Below are 23,813 nucleotides of genomic sequence, written 5' to 3'. Positions count from 1 at the left end.
ATGTTATCAAAAGGCTTTTAAAGCAATAAAGTCCCATGACTGTGCCACTATTGCACCACTTGAAGACTGGACACGCTTGAAGCTCTGGTAGACCAGAGCCAGACCCCCCCCCCATGGGGAGGGGGACAGGGGCAAGATATGTAACCCTAACAATATTTGTACCCACAGAATTTGGGAAAAAATAAATTAAAAAAATGAAAATCATGAACTGAAAATCATGAGATAAAACTGTTAAGAATAGGTGAAAATAAAATACTTAGAAACTAAACAATTACACACACACACACACACACATAGTGGAAAACCAAACAGGAAAGAGTCAAGAGAGCAGGAAAATATCAGGTCCCCAGCCTGCTCTCCCTCCCCAAAATCCGCATCAACAACAAGGAGGAGATGGGCAATTCTCATTTTCACTGTAGGTTTAAAGGCAGAAGAAAAATGCCCCGGGAGGCTTCTCTTCCTCCCTCACTTGCTATGGTATGGGACAATTGCTCTCACAGCTCCGAAGTGTCATACTTGTGAACACAAGAGAAACATTTTTTCCATTCTATTTAACAATATTTGGACATGTAAGAAGGTACAGTGTTTATTATTTTTAATCAGAGTATATTGAGTGAAAAAATATAGAGTTCCTATAAGCATTTCCAAGATGGCTTTAAAATAGGATTTAAAAGAAAATGACAAAGGGCTTAGTGGTTTTAGTGTGCCCATGAGAAAAATTCAGAAGCAGAAAAATATCTGGGGAAGATTGCAGGAAGCTGACTATAAAGAGAAATTAGGAGACTTGGCAGAAAAGTCGGCTTTTTCTTATTCCCCCGCACTACTCAGAGTGGGAATGTCAGAGTGTTCTGCAGGGCATTGCTCAATTACGTGGGATGCCCCTGTCCAAAGGAATCACCTGGCAGAATGAAATGTCCCCACCCATGCTTCCCCAGTGTCAGCGTGCGTCATAAACAGCAGGACTTGCTTAGACACAGATGGCTGGACCTCAGTCCTGGAGTCTCTGATTCAGTAGGTCTGGGGCAAGAATCTGCATTTCTAACAAGTTCCACATGGCACTTAGGCTGCATCCCTGTTCCCTGCCAATCTGAGCACACTTGCCATTAACATCCTTCAGGCACAGTAGAAAGAACCTGCGTTTTGGCATCAAGCAGAATGGGATTCACATCCTAAATCTGGTGTTCAGGATGTGCAAGATAACTTTGGCCTCAGTTTCTCTTGCAGCAAAACAGAGAGACAAATATCTACCAGATGCTGGAGAGAATGTGAGAATATAATGATCAGTGAGTCTATGAACACAGCAGTTAAGTTTCTAGGCTTTCGATTCTGACAGTCCTGGGTTAGGTCAATTCTATCACTTACTAGCTATGTGACCAGAAGTGAATGAATCTCCAAGAGCCTCTGATTCCTTTTATGTTAAATGGGGCCAATGATACCAACTTTGCAGGACTGCTGTGTGATGCACACAGAACAGCACCTGCCTCTGTTAAAGCCCAGTAGATGGGAGTTTATAGTGGGTTGGGCAATGTTATAATTAATAGCATGGTGCTCAGCACAGAAAAACACAAGTTAACTAAATGTGAGGCCACAGTTCAGAACTGTTATATCAACAAAAAGTATCTCTAAAATTTGGGGCCACGTGTGGCCTTCTGGATCCTTGAGTGCAGACTTCTGAGTGAATCCAAATTTTACAGAACAAATCCTTTTATTATGATAAAAGTATTTACCATAATAAAAGGATTTGTTCTGTGGAGTTTGGATCCAGTTGAGGGGCTGGACTTGGGGATCTGAGGGCCACATGTGGCTTTGAGGCTGCAGGTTCCCCAGCCCTGTGTCTAAACATATGATTTGTACAAAAATATTAAAAATATTTTTCCTCCATGACTTTCAGGGATTTAGAAGGTAACCAGATAAAACATCTTACGAACTCCACCTTTCTGTCCTGTGATTCACTCACAGTGCTGTAAGTATACAATGGACTTCAATAAATAAAGAGTGGAAACACAATAGATTGGGAAATTAAAAGAAAAATTGACAAAAAAATTTTAAAGTAGTGCTTTGTTTACAGAGTTGGTCTGAAACTGCAAATCTAGAAATGCACACACTGATTTATTGATTTTGATGTTGGGGCTGAGCCTCAAGTTGCCCACCATTTACCAATCCAGCTGCTGTTCTTGTTTCTAAGGGGATTCATCAGTCTATGACCTTCTCACCTGCACTGGTACCTGAAAGTTCCAGTTCCCTAACCCCACGGTCACCAACAAAATGAAATAATATATGTGAAAGTGGTTAGCTATACGATGCGATGATTAGCTGTTACTACTAATGACTCAGATCATTGGATGTCTCTCTCCCTAAAGAAAAAAAAAATATATATATATATGTATATATACATATATATATGTATATATACATATATATATATATATATATATATATATATATAATTTCATGCTAAACGAGAAAACATCTAATGTATTCTGATTGGCCAAAGATTCTGACTGGTGACTGTGATTGCTGACTATGATTATGATTTTAATGGGGGGCGGGAAGGCAGATGGATCAGTCAATCGAGACATTTGCCCTGGTATGCTTCAAAAGAAGTGTTTTGGTTTTGTTGTAATTATAGTTTTCCACATATAGTAAGCACTTAGCAATGTTTGTTGATTGGATGAATGATTGGGAAAAAGAACCGAAAAAGGAAAATTAGAAAGAGGCGTGTTCTAAAATAATCAGAATCCAAACCAAGTGTAGCTTTACAGACCACACTCAGCACCTCAAATTGCTCATGACAGCACTTGCTGGAGAGAACCTGGGGTTGTCCTTGGTGAGAAACTCCTGCCTTAGGTTCCACGGAAGATGAAAGACGCCTCCCTTGGAGACTTCAATGAAGGCTTATTAAATTACACTCAATCAGTGGCCATCAGTGCTGTCTCCCAATGAGAACTGGTTACTACAGCAGACTCAAACCCACGTGCTGATTCTCGCCATGTCTTACAGGTTTCTGCCTAGAAATCAAATTGATTTTGTTCCAGAGAAGACATTTTCTTCATTAAAAAATTTAGGAGAACTGTAAGTAGCATCGTCTACTAGGAAAATATGATTGCTTCCTCTAACATTATAAATTTAAAGGACTAGTGAGACTGCTTTTCCACTAGTAGCAATCAAAATCCTGTAGACTTTCATCTTCTACAGCTATCTTAAAAAAAAAAAAAAAAAAACAAAATCCTGTAGACTATTGGATGTTAAAGAACAGTTAAGAAAATCAACATTATCCTGAGGTCCAAAGCACATTGAAATCGGATATGGATCTGGCCTACCCTAGTTTCTCTATTTTCTTTGGGCGATTTCATATATGTGTGTGTTTGGGAGTAAATGAGTTTTCCATAGCTTCTTAAACACAGGAATCATTTCTCTCCAATGGCTTGAGTATAGTTAATTCTCAATAAGTGCTTGCTGAGTGAATCACTGACTGGCTGAAATAATGTTAGTTATAACTGAATAAAAGGACAAATATGCTTATTAATCCTTGGTAAATTATGACATATATAGCAAGTGAAACAAATACAAATGTCTGGAATGAGGATTAGTCTCATTGAAAAATATTCAGAGAGTTCATGGTATATTTTTTGTTCAAATACATGTTTTATAGATGGAAGCCTTTTAAAAAGCATTTGTCTTCCTAGTAATCCATTGCTCCCCATAAAATTGTGTATCATTGGAAGTTAAAAGTGTGTTACATGACAAATAGTGGTGATTAGGATAGAGAATTTATCCTCCTGATTGAGGCCTCAAAATGGAAATTAATTTCTTATTTAACCTTTCCTCCATTCTTTATACCTTGTTTTGAAATCCAGAAAAGATTGGATAAGTAACTCAATAAGAATAATCTAAAATTGAATTCATGAATAATTAAGATTATTCAATATAATTAATGAGCACCATAAATCAAATCCAAAAGTATTTATTAAGTGCCTGGTGTGTGCAAGACACTGCATTAGCAGCAAAAATATTGACATTTTAGGTCAAAAACTTAAAGGCAGCTCACTCAGAAAAGACTTCCTCTCAGGGGCATTCCTGGTTAGACTCTGGAGTATGAATGTGGACTTGAGTTACAGAGAGAGGTGGGGGAGCAGCCCACGACATATAAGAGCATATTAAGCTCTCACTCTCTTCTACAAAAATAGCCCTATATAAGGATATATTAAAAATGTGTGAACTTATCCATTCAAGAGTGTTTGGGAAGATACTAAGTGGCCAATACTATCTTAGCTGGAGTGCAAAATAGATACAAGACGGGACCTCAGAAAGTTTAGTTGGATAAACAAGAGATCATATATACAAAGCAATCAGGAATCACAGAAGCATAAGTGTTAGAAGTCGTACAAAGAGAGCCTAAAACAGAGGAAGTTAATCAAAGTAGATACTAAAGCCCGGTTAAGGATGTGTTGGAGAGGGGTGAGAGGAAATTCCAGACAGGAACTGGATGACCAGAATATCCCATGTCCATAAGTGATGGAAAGCATACCCATTTGGCTGACACATGGCCTTGTTGTGTAACAAGTTATCAGGTTGGTTAAATTGGATTCACATTTTCTGTTCCATCAAATGGGATGATGATAATAGTGAGGGGCAATAACTATGTCATTTATTTCCAATGTAATTGCTTTGGATTTTCACTGTCATCAACAGGGATCTGTCTAGCAATATGATAATGGAGCTACCACCCCACCTTTTTAAAGACCTGAAGCTTCTACAAAAGCTGTAAGTTATTCTACTCACTATAATCATATTTAAATAGCAACATCTTAAGCTTCCAAAATAATAACATCCTCATGCTTTTTCTTTCTAATGGTAAAAAAAAAAAAGGAACCTGTCATCCAATCCTCTTTTGCATCTCCACAAGAACCAGTTTGAAAGTCTTAAACAACTTCAGTCTCTGTAAGTGAAATATTATAATTATGCTATTATAATTTTAGTGGTAGTACTTTACTTAAAGACACATTTATTTTTAAATGAGTATTTTACACACAGGAGCATGCTTTCTCAGACTGTTATGAATATCATTGTTACTGTCAAGTACCTACTAAATGACAAATAAGTTTCATTTTTTTTTACCATTCAACATGCAAAGGCCATTTCTGTGTTTGAAGATACATATAGCTCCTTCTTGAAAACTGGATTCACATAGCAAAATCTCATCCTACAGTTTTTACAAAAAATTAAATTTGTAATAATTTTTTTACTAAAAGATTGGTAAAAACAAATTATGTAATACTTGCCTGCTTTTGCCTTTCCCCTTTTTTTTCCTCCTTTTATTTCATTATAGTATGGGGGTACAAATATTCCTTTTCCCTTTCTTATAAGAATATATTTGATATTGGTCTACAGTGCATGTTTTTTACTTTATAAGAAGAAAAAAATTATCCCACAAATGTGAACATTCAGACAATTCATGTTGCATAGTATTTTGAAATTTCAACCATATTCTGTTTCAATGGTGTCAAGAATTCTGCCACTTATCCTTTGAACTTCATGGTTCCTTTCCTGTGGATGGCTATTGTTGGTTAAAGTATATTTGTTTATCTTTAACACAGAGCATATTACATTACCAGATTTCAACCTCAAGCATTTCTTCATTTAATTCCAAAGACCAATCCTAAATATCACTTTTTATTCTTGCTAAATAGTTTTCTATTGGAAATTAATACAAGATTTAGGTACTCTCTCAACAGATATTATGAGCATCCACTGATGAAAAAGAGTTGGTGCCTGCTCTCAAGAAACTAGATTATTAAGAAACCCAAAATACTAATAACTCATTGTTTTTAAATAGAAGAACAGAATTCAGGATGTGGACGACACGATTCTTCCCTTCACTCACCACAGACTGCATTTCTGAAAGCCAAAAGATCAAGTCACCACATAATATTTTTCTGAAAGCCAAAGCAGTAACTATTTACTCCATACTTTTCTTTGTTTCTTTCCTTTATTTATGATCTCATTACTTTTTCTCTAAGATTCATTTATACATTTGTTTCACAAACATTTACTGGCCACCTACTTATGCATAATTGGGATAGAGTGGAATCTATAAAGGATGGATCAAATAATCACAAAATCTATGTAAAGCTAAAACTGTAATGTATCAGGGACAATGCTAGGGAGCAAAAGAAAAAAGAGGGGGAAAAACCATTTAATAGGACTTAGAGTTTCCTGCTAGAGGGGCCATGGTATAATTCAGCAATATAATATAGCTCCCCCAAATTTCATTTCTGACTTCCAAAGACAAGACTTTCTGGTCAAAGGAAAACTCAGAATCATGTTATTCAGGTTAGCCAAAAAGAAACCAAGTGAGATTGAGACATCTTTCCAAATAAACATTAACAGCAAAAGGCTTCTGTCTTTTTAGACTGTGCTCTCTGCATCTGCTGCCTGAGAACATGGAAGCTCTTAACTCACACCATCCTAAAGAAGTCTTCAAAGTATCCACATTTTGTAAAAGCTTCTGTGTAAACTAAGAGTATAGAAGTGATCACTGGAGCCTTTTGAGGCCATTTTTATGGGGCCTAGAGGAATTAAAAGAATTATGCTTTCCACTGGTGTCTTAGAAAATGACTGTCCTGAATTAGAGCACCTCTGGCTACCTCCATGGTTTCCCACCCTATAGACACATAGGCCAGAAAGAAATGACTATATTTAAATCCAGATTCTCTGTTGGGAGCAGTGTCTTACGCCTGTAATCCTAGCACTTTGGGAAGCCAAGGAGGGAGGATAGGTTGAGGCCAGGAATTCAATACCACCCTGAGCAATAGCAAGACCCCAGTCTCTACAAAAAATAGAAAACTTAGCCAAAAGTAATGGCTTGCTCCTGTAATCTCAGTTACTAGAGAGACTGAGGCAAGAGGATTGCATGAGCCCAGGAGTTTGAGATTGCAGTGAGCTCTGATGACACCACTGTACCCTAACCCAGGCAACAGAGGAAGACCCTGTCTCGATCGATAGATAGATAGATAGATAGATAGATAAATAAATAAATAAATAATCAATCCAGGTTATCACAAACCTCACTTCACTGATGCTCTCAGATTGGAAGTATCAGCTCCTGAATGAAACCCTTTAACCATTATGGTATTGCTGAAAAAATCAAACAGAGCTAATTTCATAATCACACAAATCACCACTGCCATTTTGAAAGCAAAGAAATTAATGAACATGTTCTATTAGAATGTAATTCTGCAGGTGAAGTGACAGTGAGCTCCAACTCACAGGAGGCAGAAATAGAAATGGCAATCTTCTAGGTGTACTGTAAAATTTTCATCCTAATTTAAATTGGTAACATAAGATCTTGAAGCATTATATTTCAGATAAGAAAAAGAATGTAATTATTAAAATATTTAATCTTAAAAACATTAAACCTATTGTGCCTATTTTCCAGAGACCTGGAAAGGATAGAGATTCCATATATAAACACACAAATGTTTCAGCCCATGAAGAATCTTTCTCACATGTATGTATGCATAAAGAATGGAGAAGGAAGCATGGTGTAATGTTTCAAATGTTCTCATATAAACTGTCTAATGTATCACTGCAATGTGTTTATATGCAACAAAAGTTTTTATTGAGAGCTTTTTAATTTTGTCACCTTTGGTCCCTGTTCAAATAGAGTTCAATATTATGATGTACCGACATGAATGACCCTTCTCCCTGGAAACATGATGTTTATCCAATTGAGGCCCAATAAGAGATCAGGGTACCAGAATGCCACATATTACACAGGATGAAGTCCCTGGCTAAATGGTACTCAGGAGACCTGGAAACATTAATTCACTTCACATGATGAGCAGTCGGCTACACTAAGATTTGAGCCCTTAGGAAGAAAGGTGCTATATAAATTCCAGGTGTTGTTACTGTTACTAAGTGCACTACAAAATGGAGGTAATTAATCTTTATAATAGTTTTTGATAAGTCACTTAAATATATTTGGCTAAAGTGCACTTGTGTAAGTTGTATTAATATATGTGTTTATAACATGATCATTTCTTTATCAACTGTATAATCTATGTATTCATGATTTCCAAAATTAACCATTCTTATCCACAAAAATAGGGAGGATTCCATGTAAGACTACAAGTTGGGTGCAGCAAGTGAATGACATGGTTGATATGAAGGTGCCCTTTTGGGAGAACATTTTGTTTATGTCTGTGCAGTAGGTGTGATTACTAAAAGACAGTGTTTGATGCATAGCCACATGATTTTGTTAATTTCTTTTTCTGGGGCACCATTAGATAAATATTTAATGAGCCTATCACTTCCTTGTTCCAGGAAGAGTGTGAGGTCTTCTTAGAGTACAGAAATTCAACCTTTCTAGAACTTGATAGAGAAGCCGCTGTTTTAAATGTAGACATCACGTCAAGGTCAGGAAGTACCCACTGATGAACAGAAAACACCTTAGTTAGCTTAGTTACTTCCCTCCTAAGTGACCTACTTATTCTTTTTTTCATCCTCCCTGTCCTTCACTTACTGGAACACCTCCCCCTTCTCTCCCCTATGCCTTCCACCCTACAACCAGTGGTGTGACCACAGTGGGAGGGAGGTCAAACCACTGAGAGACCCTCGGTGGCTCTATCTGAAGACAGAGGACATAATGGAATCCTCAAGGAACCAAGAGGTCAAACCAAGTGTGTACCGGGGACTCCAGGGAAGGAGAAGAAAACAAGAGAGTAGAGTTCGAGTTCCTTTAATTGAATGCTAGATATTAGGAAGCCAAACTGTACGCTACTTGAGGACAGGGAATGCGTGCTATTTCTCTCCCTGACACATCCAGCACTTAATTATCCAGCATCCATTTGCAGATCAAGAAGTATTTGTTGAATCCCTACCGCATGGCAGGCACTGTTCTAGATGCCAGAGACACGGTAATGAGCAAGAGAGAGAATGTCTGTCCCATAGAGCTTCCACTTAGCTTTAGGAACCAGAGGGTAAATGTGTAAACCAGTAAAGAGTAAACGAATGCCTCAGAGACAAGTCAAGCAAGATGAAGATGGAAGGAGAATGTAGGTGGTTTAGATGGAAGTCAGAGTGATGTGACATACATTTGATCAGATCTGAATGGAGGGAGGGATCAGCCCTGGCAATACAGGTGGAGAACCTTCCAGGCAGAGGGGAAAGCAAAAGCAAGGCTCAAAGAAGGGCAGGAGCCTGGCTTGTCTAAGGATTAGAAGGTGGCCGGAGTGTCTGGGTAGGGCAGGGGACACAAGGCAGGACGCGAAGTGGCTCAGGCAGCCAGGGGTCCCTGCGTGACACAATGCCTTGAGGCTGTGGCACAGTAAAGCTTTGCTTAACTCGCTAATCTAGAAACTTAATTGGGAGAGGACCCAAAAAGTAGATTAGACTCAGAGAAAAGAGCAGAGGAATGAACTGAAAGAGGTAGTAAAAGAATAAAAATAGAATGAATTTTATGAGAGACCATTCTGAACCCACAGGTTTGTGGGATGGCCATAAGCTAAAAGACCTCACCATTTCCAACAACTTCAGGATTTCCCCGTGCCCAGATCATAACTATACTGATGACAAACAAACCTATATATTCCCCTAGAAATTGTTTAAGTTCTTCCAGACCCTGGTAAGAAATCCGTGTTTAAGGCGACTGCTTCTCCTCTCAGCCCCAGTGAGAGCGACTTTCCCCAGTCTTGGGGCCCCTCCCTTCCTGCCACTGCCAGGGAAGAGGTAAAGTGAGCAGACCTCAGGGTTTAAATCTCTGGACAAGACTGGAATGTTTTAGGTGAGCTACAGTAGGTTGTTTACATCCCAAACCCAAGCCCCTGGCTGTTTTAGAGATCAAATGAACAATGATAATCTACTTCTTATAATCCCCTGCAGAATAATCCCATATGACTAAAAAAAAAAAAAAAAAAAATACAGCCCCTGATATTTCAAACTTTCATGTCCTCCCCAGTGCTCCTCAGCCAAGCCACTGACTCTCTGTGTCCTTTAGGTTCCTCATCTTTAAAAGGACACTGCCTAAAATGCAATGAAGAACTCTCTAATTATGTAAACACTACTAAACAAAAATAAAGAAACCTAGCGAAGTTGCAGATCTAGCATAGGAGTTGCAGTCCTGAGAGGATTGCAACAGTAATTGCTGTATCACTACTGTAAAGTGACTCTTTTTTTCCCTTTGACTTTAGTTATTTCAAAAACTTTCGATACTGCTCCTATGTTCCCCACGTCCGAATTTGTATGCCCTTGACTGACGGCATTTCTTCATTTGAGGACCTCTTGGCTAACAATATCCTCAGAATATTTGTCTGGGTTATAGCTTTCATTACCTGCTTTGGAAATCTTTTTGTCATTGGCATGAGATCTTTCATTAAAGCTGAAAATACAACTCACACTATGTCCATCAAACTCCTTTGTTGTAAGTATGTTTTCTATATAAATAGATTTAGGATATCTTCTGTGAAAGCATATGTATATATATATATATATATATATATATTTTCAAAAATGGCATTTAATATAAATTATATATACTGGGAATTTTTTTTTTCCTAAATATAAATGTGCTGGCCTTTTGTGGCTCTGTTTTAGGTTGTATGATCTTACAGTAACCTATTCTTGGGGGTAATATCTTGGAAATGGGTAACAAGGAGCTAATGAGTCAAGTGTTTAATTCTTGAGAAAGTTCTGTGGGTTATAAAACTAAGTCTGTCTAATTTCAATCATAATAACACCTATGCTTCGCAAGCCCAGATAATAACATTTATTAATTACGCAACTAACACATTTATTGTTTAAAATATCCTCCCCCCACCCTGAAAATTCCCTGTCCCTTAATTTTTTTAACCATAAAACAAAGACATAGTGTGGAACTTTAGAAATAGTACAGATTTTGAAGTCCATTAGTATTGAGTCAAGTGGGTGTTTATATTAGTTCATCTAATACAGGATGAAGGAACTAGATCAGAACTAATCAGAAAACTAAAATGCTAGAAATAGACTTAGAAACCTGAATCCAAGATGCTGGAAACTACCAACATACACCTACCGATTCTTCCACAGGTGCTGACTGCCTGATGGGTGTTTACTTGTTCTTTGTTGGCTTTTTTGACATAAAATACCGAGGACAGTATCAGAAGTACGCCTTGCTATGGATGGAGAGTTTGCAGTGCCGCCTCATGGGGTTCCTGGCCATGCTGTCTGCTGAAGTCTCTGTCCTATTGCTGACCTACTTGACTTTGGAGAAGTTTCTGGTCATTGTCTTCCCCTTCAGTAACATCCGGCCTGGGAAACGGCAGACCTTGGTTATCCTCATTTGCATCTGGATGGTGGGATTTTTAATAGCTGTAATTCCATTTTGGAATGAGGATTATTTTGGAAACTTTTATGGGAAAAATGGAGTATGTTTCCCACTTTATTATGACCAAACAGAAGATACTGGAGGCAAAGGGTATTCTCTTGGAATTTTCCTAGGTAAATTATATTTTTCATTTCCTGTGAAAACATAATTTTGATAGAAATACTATAAATTACAGCAAAGGTGGATTTGTCCATTTCAGAAACTAATATAGTCAAGACTGTGTCCTTTTTAAGGAAAAGTTCTTGCTATTATATTTTTTGAAGTTTTTATTAAATTTTTTATTATAGAGATTTAATGTGGAAAACAAAGACATACTATCAGGATCTCTGTGTGACCTTTTTATTATCCGTAAGATCCTTTGATTTCATGTTTGTACGTAACTACTATTGGCTGGAGGAATTCTAGTTCGGTGCCTAATCTCGTAACCTTACCAAGTTATTTGAACTCATTTTTTTTTACAATCTAGTTATGAGTTAAAGAAATAATTAAAAAGTTCTGGAAACTCACTAGTAGGAGATATCTGAAAGGAAATACCAGGAAAATTTATTGTCTTTGTTCAATGTAGCTCTTAAGTTAGCAAGGTAAAGATGCTTCATAAAAACTCTCTCCTTTTCAGTTTTCTCAATTCCTCTTAATTATTTTTAGAAAAAAAGATCCTACATTCTCTTACAAATGAACAACAATTTAGCCCTTTAAAATTAAAAAATGTTTTTCTATTTTCTAATATGTGTCACTCCTGCTTATAATTAAGGCCATTCCCATGTGCTCTCTCTAACTAGAGCAGTATCATTATTTTGACTCCCTTTCCCATCTCTCCTCATCCAAGCAGTCAACAAGTTCTCTCGTCTTTTCTTTTCCATCGTATAGTTTTCATCAGAATTTGCCACTATCTTCCTCCCAGTTTGTACCCACTGTTGTTGCCTTAGTTCAAAACCTTCCTACCTCAACTCTGAATTATTATTTTAGCCCTTACTGGTCTTTTGACCTCTGGGGCCTTCCTCCTCCTCTCCTTTATCTGTTTAGTACAACTGTTATAATCTCCCTGAGTATCAAAAGGACTGTCTACACCTCTGCTCAGAGACCCTCAATGGCTTCCTACTACTATCAAGATCAAGATTAAATTAGTCACTTCAAACTCATCATGAAATGGTCCTCACCATTGTTCCCAGTTTTTCTTCATCTACTCCTTCTCCTCCTCCTTTGAAAAACAAAACATTTTATCTGCACCATTTTAATAATACTCCTCACTCAGTATCCTGTTTGGTAGCAATTAGTTCATAGATATGTCACTCCCAGGATATTGTAGGCTGCTTTTTATGTTTCCTCATGACTCATTTCCTCACTGCTCCTAGCATAGGTACACTTAATAGAGAACCCCTCCACAACACACATACGCACACACACACACACACCAAAACATTCATTGATTCAACAGGGATTTATTCAGCACCTACTATGGGCTGCGCACTATATTGGGTTCTGGAGATACAACAGATCCAGCCCTCACAGACCTCACAGACCATAGAAGAGGAGGCAGACAAGTCAACATGTCCTTACAGCACCAGCTGATAAATGCCATGATGGAAGAGGACAGAATGTTCTAGGAGGCCCAGGTCTGCGGCCCAGGGAAGGCTTCCCAAAAGAAATTAATCTAAACTGAGGCCCAAAAGGATGAGGAGGCATTAGCCAAATGAAAGCAGAGGAGGGTGAGGTGAGGGCTGTGATCCAGGAAAGAAATAGTGCATTCAGAGGCCCACAGCCAGAGAACAGGATGAGATGAAGGGATAAAGACGCTCAACATGGTGGAACTTACAGTGAAGCCATGGAGGTCAGCCCAAAGGGGCCATGTGCCTGTGGTGTGTTGCAGATAGAGAGAGTAATACACACATACACGCGTGCGCGCGTGCACACATGCACTCTCTCACACCACTGTCATCTATTTGCATGTGAAAGGAGTCCTAGAGCTCTAGGTAAAAATACAATTTTTTCTATTTGAAGAATATGAGAATATATAATTTTTAAATTAATTTTTAATTTGAGAATGGTTTTAGTTTTAGAGAAAAGTTGAAAGAATAGTACAAGTCTCAATATACACATTGCCCAGTTTCCTCTATCGCTAACATCTTAATTCCTGTAGTGCAATTAGAACATGCACTTTGATCCTTTCTATAAGTCTGTTTGTAGAATTTAGGCCTGAGGAGCGTCTTCTAACAGAATGATTTTATTTTATGCTTAACTAAACTTTCTGACAAGAGGACTAACACAAACTAGTTTTATAAAATTCTACTATATGGCTTTATAGTGAGATTCCATGGAATATGAAATGCTTTGGATAAAAATAACAGATCAGCTTGAATTTAAAGTATTTTCCCCTAGAACTTATCAATCTTACATACAGTCTAAGTTCAGATGTTTAAAACATGTTTAAAACAACTTTAAAACTATATGCAAATTTTATGTTCATTGTGAGGAATGAGACAGTCAATCTAGGGCTTTTGTTACAGCAAGAATAAAGCAAACCAAGTGACTAAGAAGCCAGCATTAAAGATGGTACTGGCATTAAGTGAGAATCTTATAAATATATTTGGCCCCCAAAGAGTGATTCATATAGTTGAATTTTAAACTTTTTTCTTATTTCTTTTTTTCTTTTCTAAAATGAGTCAAAAGTGTTCTGAACCACAGTAGTTTAAATTATGTAAGAAACCTGAAGACAAATAAAAATGCATTTTCTTCTATGTATTATTCTTATTTAAGACCAAAAGCCATGAGGAATAATGTTTCTGAGGAAATTATGCTCATGAAAAATTCCAAGGTTATCTTATTCATATTTATAAGATGAGGAAATGCAGTTGTATTTATTTTTTGAGATGTGCATGTGATTGCAGGAACCCTTTAAGGTTTGAATTTGCAAAGAGCTAAAAACAAAAATAGGCTTTTTCATGCTTTAAAAAAGCTAGAGTTTACTTCATGATATGTCAAGCTCTGAATTTTAGATCTGTAATTCTTCATAAAGACTTTATGTATTTGAAATCTCTTTTTAATCTTCCAAGCCAATTCCCTTATTTTGTTTCCTTGAACTTGGGGTTTTAGCTGAACACCACTGGGTTTATATAAAAACAAACAAACAAACAAACAAATAAATGCTTCTTCAAAGTGTCAGTGTAAGAAGCACCATATTTAGCATCGAAGTATGGGTTGAGCATTCCTAATTTGAAAATCCAAAATTTGAAATGCTCCAAAATCTGGAACCTTTTGAGCACCGACATGAGGCCACAAGTGGAAAATTCTACACCTGATGCCTTTGCTTTCTGATGGTTCAATGTACACAAACTTTGCTTCATGCAAAAAATTATTGAAATGTTATATAAAATAACCTTCATTCATAAATGAATTTTGTATTTAGACATAGATCCCATTCCGAAAGTATCTCATTATGTATATGCAAATATTCCAAAATCAAAACACTCTGGTTTCAGACATATAAAATAAGGGATACTCAACCTGTGCCACAATATTTTTACTGTTGACTTATACACCTGAGATGTTAAGAGGTGTGCTTTTCCCAACAGGTGTGAACTTGCTGGCTTTTCTCATCATTGTGTTTTCCTATATTACTATGTTCTGTTCCATTCAAAAAACCGCCTTGCAGACAGCAGAAGTGAGGAATCACATTGGAAGAGAGGTGGCCGTTGCAAATCGTTTCTTTTTTATAGTGTTCTCTGATGCCATCTGCTGGATTCCTGTATTTGTCATTAAAATCCTTTCCCTCTTCCGGGTGGAAATACCAGGTCAGTCTCCTCTATCATTGCCAAGTACATTGTGCCTTCTTACTCACTTCTTTTGCCAAGGCCAGAATCTAGGATGGTGCCTCACACATAGTAAATTCTCCATGAATACCTATGGCTTCAATACAAACAGTTGTTATTTCTTCCAGTGTTTTACAATCAATATTCTAAAATAGAAACTGGGTAATGGTGCAATCCAGCCAGGAATAATAAAAAACAGGAGCTAGAGAGAAACCAAGTCTGAGTATCCTGCTTCTACCTAAGCTACATAGTGATTCTTAAGCAGGAATATTCACAACAAATCAAAATATGCATGCCCAGGTTCCACCCAGGTCTCTGGATTTAGTCTCTAGGGGCTAAGGCCTATATTTGGGTGTTTCATAAGCTCTCATTGTGATTCTGATGTACATACACCTGGTTAGAACCATCAGTCTATTCCATGGTCCTAGGCAGGTCCTAGCCAGTCCTAGCCAAGGTCACAGGCTCTGTGGAGTGCAAGATGTTCCGTGGAAGTGCCTCCTCCAAAAGGCCAAGTTCCCACACACACCCCCACTTGCAACTAGAGAAAATCACCTTTCATTAGTAGAATTTTGCTGCAAGCCCTTTCTAGAATCTAGAGATTATAGCTATTTATTGGCCTCCATCCAGGGTTTTAGCCCAACTCTCAGTGAAACAGAGTTTGGGACCATCTTTGGCTCACTGTTTCGGCCAATTGCAGATCTACTTGGGGAGTTGGTCCAGGACAGCAATTGTGTCTTATTCATCTTGGCACCCTGGTGTCAAGCAGGGCACCTGACCATCAAAAGCTCTTATGAATGAGTGACAAATGGTGACGAATGCATAAATGACAAACAGCTGTAACAACCTGTATACCTTGTGCACAGAGGCGGAAGGCTTTGTCGGGTGCCTTGCTGCAAAATGCCACACCACCTTCACAGCACCCCCTTAATCAATCAGCTTCATCTCCATAACAAGGCATTGACATCCCTCAGGCCATCTAAGATGTGGAAGTGAAAATCAGAAGGGAGATAGGGGCTTAATACCAGGGAGTCTTTGCTGGGTGATGAGAGCAGAAGTCAAGGAGTTGTGGGCATTCACTCAGGGACAGCTCGTAGTACATGAAGAGCAGAGTGAACTAAATATTAATGGTCACAGATGTTCACTTGATGAACAGTCTCCAATCTATTACTGCTACCTGGTCTTCTCAGTTTTTACATCCTAACATCTCACATTCAACAGGACTGAAATGCCCTTAGCCATCATTGCTCATGGAATAAAGTCCAAATTCTGAATCCAGCATTCTAATTAATTAGCATTCTAATATTTTTTTTAATCTCCCACCCCACCCTCATACATTCTGTGATCTGGGCCCATTAGAATGATTGGGCTTTTATTCTTCACTTTTATGATAAGACATCAGCCTTTGCTGAAGAGGGAGCCTTTGCTCCTTCTGGATTATACGTTCAACCTCTGAGATCCCAGCCTACTGAACACCCCTTCCATCCTTCAAGGCTCAACCCAAATCCTCCCTCTTACACAGGGCCTTTCCTGACCTCTCCTCATACCCCTTCCATCCTGCTTAAATGTCCAAGGCATTTCGTTTTCTCCTCACTCATTAGCCTTGTGTGAATTCCTCACAGTGGCATTAGTTCTGAATGCATCTTTGCTCCCTTCAGATTATAAACTTCAGGAGGGGGGATCATGTCTTACTTATCTTTGCATTTTCCACAGTACTTTAATAAATGCTCTTTTAATCAGAGAAGCTGAGTTGGTCCAAGAGTGGTAGAATGGGGGGTGGTCTGTCTCATCAGCCTCCCCTGCTCCTGTGTCCACACCTGCTTCCCCGCCCCAGGCCATCGCATCTCTTGGATGTGAGGGAGGAAAGCCTCATGTGGTGGAAGGAGGACTGGGAACCAGGTGAGCGGGAGTCCCAAGTTCTTCTCCCAACCTAGCCATTGACTCACTGAGGGAGTTGAGGGCGATCACCTCACCTCACTTCACTGAGGCTATTTCTACATGGTCTGTCAAAGTCCTTCCAGTGTGAATATTCTGTGAGTCTGTTAATTCCTTCAGTCTTTTTGTTTCTGTATTAGTAGACTTTTATGTCCTCATATGGCCTTTCTTCTGTGTGTGCATTGCTGGTGCTTCTTCCTGCATCCAAATTTCCTCTTCTCATAAGGACACCAGTCACTTTGGAACAGGGCCACCCTAATGACTTCATTTTAGCTTAATCACCCTTTTCAAGGCCCAGCTACAAATACAATCATACCCTGAGGTACTGGGGATCAGGATTTCAACATATAAATCTGAGTGGACCTGATTCAACCCATAACACTCTCTGATTTAGAATCAGATGTCTGGTGATCAAGGATATCTAATAGCAGCAGAAGTCATCGTCACCCTCAGAGAGGCTAAGACACTTCAGATCATGATAAGCTTAATAAATACCTCACTGAGGGGAACTAGAACAGGAAAAAATGTTTTGGGCCCTGTACCAGTCTTTCTTTACATTTATAGTTTAATACTTTGAGTTTAGAACACTTCAGTGGCCCTAGGAAAAAAGTCTTTGTCATACTTGATGAAGTCCCTTCTTACTTGCCTGATTTCCATGGTGGTGTAGGAAATGCTACACTCACTGACTAAAGCCCACTCTGTCCTCTCCCTCTAAGAAACCTGGATCTACTGGTCATGGTCATGCCAAGTCACTGATAGTACATGTGGTTACTGAAAACACAGTCCAGCTTTAGTTCGCCCATCTCACATTAGAGGGTCTCTCTGAGACTGAACAGGACATCCCCTTCAGAGTGGAACTTACATATGAGCCTTATACAGCCTCTTTGTCTCAACCCAGTTGAAAGTACGGGCTGTCAGGCACTGTTTTCTATGAGGATGGGGTGGGATTAATGATCACAATTCCCTTTGCAGACACAACAGATAGGAAGCAACTTACTTTGTCTTTCTTCAATAATTAACTCTTCAGATTATCTGATTTCTTAAAAATTAAGGACAAATAACATAAACCATTTAACAAGTCTAAATATAGGCTAAGATATACATTTTTTTCCCTTCCATATTCTTTTCAGTTAAAAAAATAAGAACAAGAAAGAGAAGAGGGTGGGAAAAGAGGAAGACAGTTATGGAAAAGGAGCCGGGAGGGATAAAGGAAAGAAGGAAAGAGAGGTCAGATCTGCAGTCAGAGAAGAAATGGAAAAGAAAGACACAGTGGGGGCTAAGAAAACAAGATAACAGTGGTTAAAGGATAAGAAAATTATGGGCTGGAGAGGGGGAAGAGAGGACAAAGGGTGGTGAGAGAAAGCATCATTGGCCTTTCTCTCCAGCTCTTCACGAGTTCTTTGAAGTTATGAAGATGTGAGAGGAGGCACATGATAGGGTGGAGTTTGAGAACGGGTCTTAGTGCTGAAAGGAGGGTCCACAGAGCCCACTGTGGCCCAGCCCCCAAATTCAGCAAGAGAGTTATCTCCAGCGCCTTCTACAGAAAGGGCAGGTGAGGTCCAGGGATTGTTCCCCCAGCTGAGACTTATCTGACCACAGGCGCAGGCTGTGTTTAAATGAGGAAATACATTTCACTCGAGTAACCAACAAATGATACACTTGGGAAGGACATATCATTCCAAATTTCTCCTCAAGAACTTTTTGTGGCCTCTTTCCCCCAATATTACCATTTGTAAGGCTGCACAAAAGAGGATTTCCGCAAGTTTGGAGGATGCATTCCTCTTTGCTCCTCAACCCTTTTCCTAGGATAACAGTATAGAAGAAATACCAAGACAGGTTACTAAGCCTTGACGACTGGGTGGAGATAAGACCATAATCAGAGCTAGCTCCTGGACCAGAAGTTTCCTGAAGCCTGTTTTATTGATTAAGAATTATTATCTCATTTTCTTATTTTTTATAAAGAAAGGCAATAAAAAACAAGAAATAAACATTATATAGCAATTTATATTTTTAAAAAGTGTTTTCACAGTTTTGGTCTTACTTGGTCTACAACAGCCTACAAATTAGTTACTGAAACTCAGAAAATTTTAGTGATAGGACTCAAATTTGGAGCTCCTACGCCCTTCCGACAAAGAGATTTTCAATAAGGCAAGAAAAAACATAAATGTACTCTCATAAATAACTGACTGCAAAGAGTTGTTTGCATTTTATGTCTATTTGAAACTTCAACTTCCCCCCCCCAACTTTGTTTTCTTCTCCAGGCACAATCACTTCTTGGATAGTGATTTTTTTTCTTCCAGTGAACAGTGCTTTGAATCCAATCCTCTACACTCTCACAACCAGCTTTTTTAAGGACAAGTTGAAACAACTGCTGCACAAACATCGGCGGAAATCAATTTTCACAATTAAAAAAAAAAGCTTATCTATATCCATTGTGTGGACAGATGACTCCTCTTCACTTAAGCTTGGAGTTTTGAACAAAATAACCCTGGGGGACAGTGTAATGAAACCAGTTTCCTAGTAATGGTTTTGGGTCTCTGGACTTTCAGTGGACTACTTAAAACAAGGGAAAGCGTTTGGAAGATGACATCTGCAATGCTTTTTCATCTTCACCAACAGCAAACCTTTCTGCACAGAGAGCACCACAGAATGACTTCTGGCACTGCACTCTAATGGCAGCTGTACTATTTACCAACTGTACTAAGAACTGCACCAAAGAGTTCTTCTCCTCCCCTTTACATGCCTGAAAAACACAAGTGAATCCATGTATAAGTGAGCTAAGATGCAGTCGGTCTCTAGCTAGCCAACATGATCAATCCACCAGTGATGCCCACAGGTTGGCACTGCGTGGTCTGCTTTCACATCCAGTTGCACTGTCCATAAAACAAAAACATTCACTACATCTTATTCCAGTGTGGCCATAATAACATAAATCTAACATCTCTTTCCTTTTTCAATATCTAATAATACCATCAGCATCCTGCTGAATTGATAGCAAAGAATTTCTGAGATATTCACCCACCACAAGTCCTACCCTATGGAGGCCAGTGGAGTAACCACTTTGAAAACAAAACCTCATGCAAGGTTACCAGGTCTAACATTTGACCACAGAGGCACACTGATGAAGCCTAGTACCCTTCACCTTTTTGCCTTTTATTTAATGTCAGAAGAGCTGACATCTTCTGATATTTTTCTTAATGTTTCCCAGAGCACAAAGGAAAACTGGATACCTCCACTACCAAAAACTATACTTTGATATTTTTTTAAATATAATTTCTTCAGAGCAGTAACCCTATTGCTGGCAAGTTCTGCTTTCATAGAAGAGAAGATGTATTAAACAGAATTCAAAAATCATGGTTTGATTTGGAACCATTTGCTTACTCAAGATAAGTTACTATTGTTTTTAACAAAAAGGCAAGGAAGTTTGGATTTGTTTTTTGAAAATGAAAAATACTTGTGAAGTCCTAGATATTTTTAATACTGAAAGTTTGTATGTGAAAAAAGAATCAGGTAAATAAATTTATATTTTGCATTTGTCCATATATTATTTAAGCTTACTAAAGACCATGGGTAGGGTTTATTGACTATTAAGCATGTTTCTCCTGATAAAGAATATAGCCGGGAAACACAGCGTTTCAGCTCACAAAACACATCTAACATTTTTCTTTCTCCTCCGTTTTTGCCACAGCATGAGGTAGTAACTTAATTTCTTTGCTGTTTGCTTCATTGCAAGTTCCTTTAATGAGATAAAATGTAAGCAGTTGACTGAAGACAGCTTATCATCCACTGTTTCACATTAAATGGCAGGCATGCCCTTTATCCCGTAGCTTCCTGGAGAGAAAGAAACTCAGAGTCTATGGGTCACAGCCATGCTGGTAATGCACTTGTTATTACATACTACTGACTACATACATAACACCAATTCCTTCATTTTGATCAAGTAAGATATTTCTTACAGAAGTAAAATCTTTTCATTAGGATTCTAAGAATAATGTTCCTACCCACTGACTAGGCTGCCCTTTTCCTTATGGCTTCAAACGTTTCTCTATCTTCTCTCTTCAATATGATGAATTGCTTCCCAACTTGTTTTCTAGATTCACTGACATTTTATCAAAAGTTCTTTGCCAGTAGCAACAGGAGCATAAATAAGGAAAAGGGTAGACCTTGAGCCTAGGGTACTTCAATTTTAGCACAAACATGAACTGTTGTTCGCAAATGTCCACGCTGCTGCTGGTGAGCAGCAGGCATGAGGTCAGGTGCTTCAGGGTTCAGGAAAGATGGCGCTACATGGAGAGACGGAAGCTATCTATACTGGTCAGCAACATGCCAACAAATGGCGTAAAGTTGAAATCCAACAGCTTAATGATGTACAATCTTATTCTGTACTGATGTGCAGATAGAAAACCATTAGAAATGTGTGTGATTTAAGTAAATATTAGTCTTTTATCTGGATTCAGTCATATTTTTTGTTTTAGGTCAAACCTGTTTTCTAAACTCGGTATTTCTATTATATATCATCATGAAAATACCACTTGTGATCATGAACCATTTTCCATGGCAATATAAACATCAGTTAAATGTCATTCCAGTATTTAGGAGGCCACAGACTGTGCCATCTCTGAGTAGGAGAGAGCGAGGGCCAGTCACCTGCTCCACGTCCTAACTATGCATCTGTAGATGCCCAACATCATGTCTAGAAGGGGATAAGGAAAGGTACACTAAAAAGTCAATATGGAGCCTCAGACGGATGTGCAGAGGGTATGTGTTTAATCTGTGTTAGACATAGTTAAGCCTGTTTACATAGCTTTGTTGCATCCTTGAGCCTCATTTCTTTTCTTTATAAAAATAGCTTATGTCCATTACAGTCACTGAAATAGCCTTTGATGTTCAGGCGCTGCAGGCGAAATTACAGATATGGAGCTTAAGACACAGGTAGCAGTATCACCTGTCTGCACTCCACCATGTACCCCCGTTCCACAGCTCCATTTACCTGGTCTCCATAGCATCATGAAGCCACAAAAGCAGACCCATCATGCCAATGTTTAGTTCTTAAGGATGACTCCGGTGCAGATCATTTGGTGATTTCCTACAAATCTGCTCATGCCACATTTTTAAGAATTTATCTCACCCCAGGTGATTCTTTACTATGCTTCACCATCCTCAGGTTAGCAAGCAATGCAGAGATCCAAAGAAGACACATGATAGAAATGAGAAATAGTAGAGTGCCATGAATTATAAGTAACCTATTATTTTATCAATGCTCCAGGGGAGCCTGATGGAACTATATCTACCAGAATAAACAAAGAATACATGTGAGACATATTTCTTTTAAGTTTTGCAGTGTAGCATAAATGGGCATGCATTAATATAAAGTTGCTGTGGGCCACTTTACTCAAGAAACAAAATATTAATTAAAGATAAGTGTATATTTTAATTCCCTTACTCTGGTGAATAAGAAAGGGAAAGTGATGACAAAGATCTCTTTATAGTTATCTGTTTATATATTTATGCGTTTATATGTCAGTTTTCTGACATTCTGTTTATGTAAGATGGAAGATGTATATTTAATAATGACAATGTTCATTTCTGAACCAGGAATATGAAATAAAATTAGACTATTCTCCTTTTAAATGGCTTTTCAATAGAAGACTTCAAAGTCCTTGAGAAATACTTCCTAAAGCGCTGTAAGCTGATGAAACCTATTGCTCAATATATTTCACTAGAATAGTCTTCTGGATATTTCCCCACATGCCCCACATGGGAGAAATAAATTACAAATGAAGAAATAAGAAACAACAAGACCAAGTTACAAAATTGCACATCCAGCAATGCCAATCTCCTGCTGTCTGAAGCCCATGGTGACACTTCTTACCTCTAGGCTCTGAGTGAACTCATAACTATTAATGTTTTGAATTATAAGCTCATAACTACTTTTGATACAGGAATAAATTATTTCTGGACCACCTGGGACTCAATAACATGTTTACCAGTTCAACGATTTTCTGAATCCATGGTGCTAGAGTGATTGACTAGAGTAAAGACTTTGTAATGGAAGCCATACCCTTCCCTGCTATAAAGGCAACACACATTCAGGGCCAGGAACTACAGGGCCAAAAGTCAGGGGGATAGAGCAGTAGTTCCAGTTCAACCATCAACTGCTTACATGACCTCAGATAAATACCTTTAAATATCCTCCCTTTTCTGTAACCTAGTTTTCTTACGATCATATCACATAAAGAGATGTGTGATCCCTTTCTGTTAAAACCTATTACATGGATAAAAACCACATGCTGAAGGTCCAAGTGCTCAGATTCTAAAAATTTAAATCAAGTGCAAGGGTCATTCAACTCTCAATTTCCCTGGGATATTACACACTTTTTAGGAAGAATTAATGGAAAGGACATCAAAGTTCAGAAATCCACTTCTTCCAGGGGAGGGTTGCAGGGCCATGTGAAAGGGTACTGAGCAAACCTCAGACAATGAAGCTGTTCTAAAGCATGGCAGCTTACAAAAGTACAACAGTAAATTAGCACTTAAAAATTAGGTGGCCCTATTGCTAGTAAAACTTAGGAATGCAGAGATGAGGATGATTAACATGCAATTATTGTAACTACAGATCACAGACTAGTTTCTTCACATTAGTGTATAAATAGATCTACCGCATACATTATTTTCTAAAACAGACATAAATGCACAGGCATGTCTGGTACGTA

At 38.4% G+C, this 23,813-nt stretch overlaps 1 protein-coding gene across 1 annotated transcript in view; it reads left to right on the top strand.

Annotated features, from left to right (window-relative positions):
• RXFP2 (relaxin family peptide receptor 2) overlaps positions 1-19,621 on the top strand; it is an 86,788-nt gene extending 67,167 nt beyond the window's left edge. The window contains exons 11-19 of the mRNA XM_012752161.3: positions 1,892-1,963; positions 3,001-3,072; positions 4,693-4,764; positions 4,870-4,941; positions 7,439-7,510; positions 10,191-10,420; positions 11,065-11,475; positions 14,932-15,150; positions 19,362-19,621. Coding sequence (XP_012607615.2) covers positions 1,892-1,963; positions 3,001-3,072; positions 4,693-4,764; positions 4,870-4,941; positions 7,439-7,510; positions 10,191-10,420; positions 11,065-11,475; positions 14,932-15,150; positions 19,362-19,621 — 1,480 coding nt within the window. The remainder of the gene's footprint in view (positions 1-1,891; positions 1,964-3,000; positions 3,073-4,692; positions 4,765-4,869; positions 4,942-7,438; positions 7,511-10,190; positions 10,421-11,064; positions 11,476-14,931; positions 15,151-19,361) is intronic.
• Positions 19,622-23,813: the final 4,192 nt, after the last annotated feature.

Source organism: Microcebus murinus, chromosome 13 (assembly GCF_040939455.1).
Source record: "Microcebus murinus isolate Inina chromosome 13, M.murinus_Inina_mat1.0, whole genome shotgun sequence".
NCBI classification, from domain to species: Eukaryota; Metazoa; Chordata; class Mammalia; order Primates; family Cheirogaleidae; genus Microcebus; species Microcebus murinus.
This window is presented reverse-complemented; position numbering and strand designations above follow the sequence as displayed.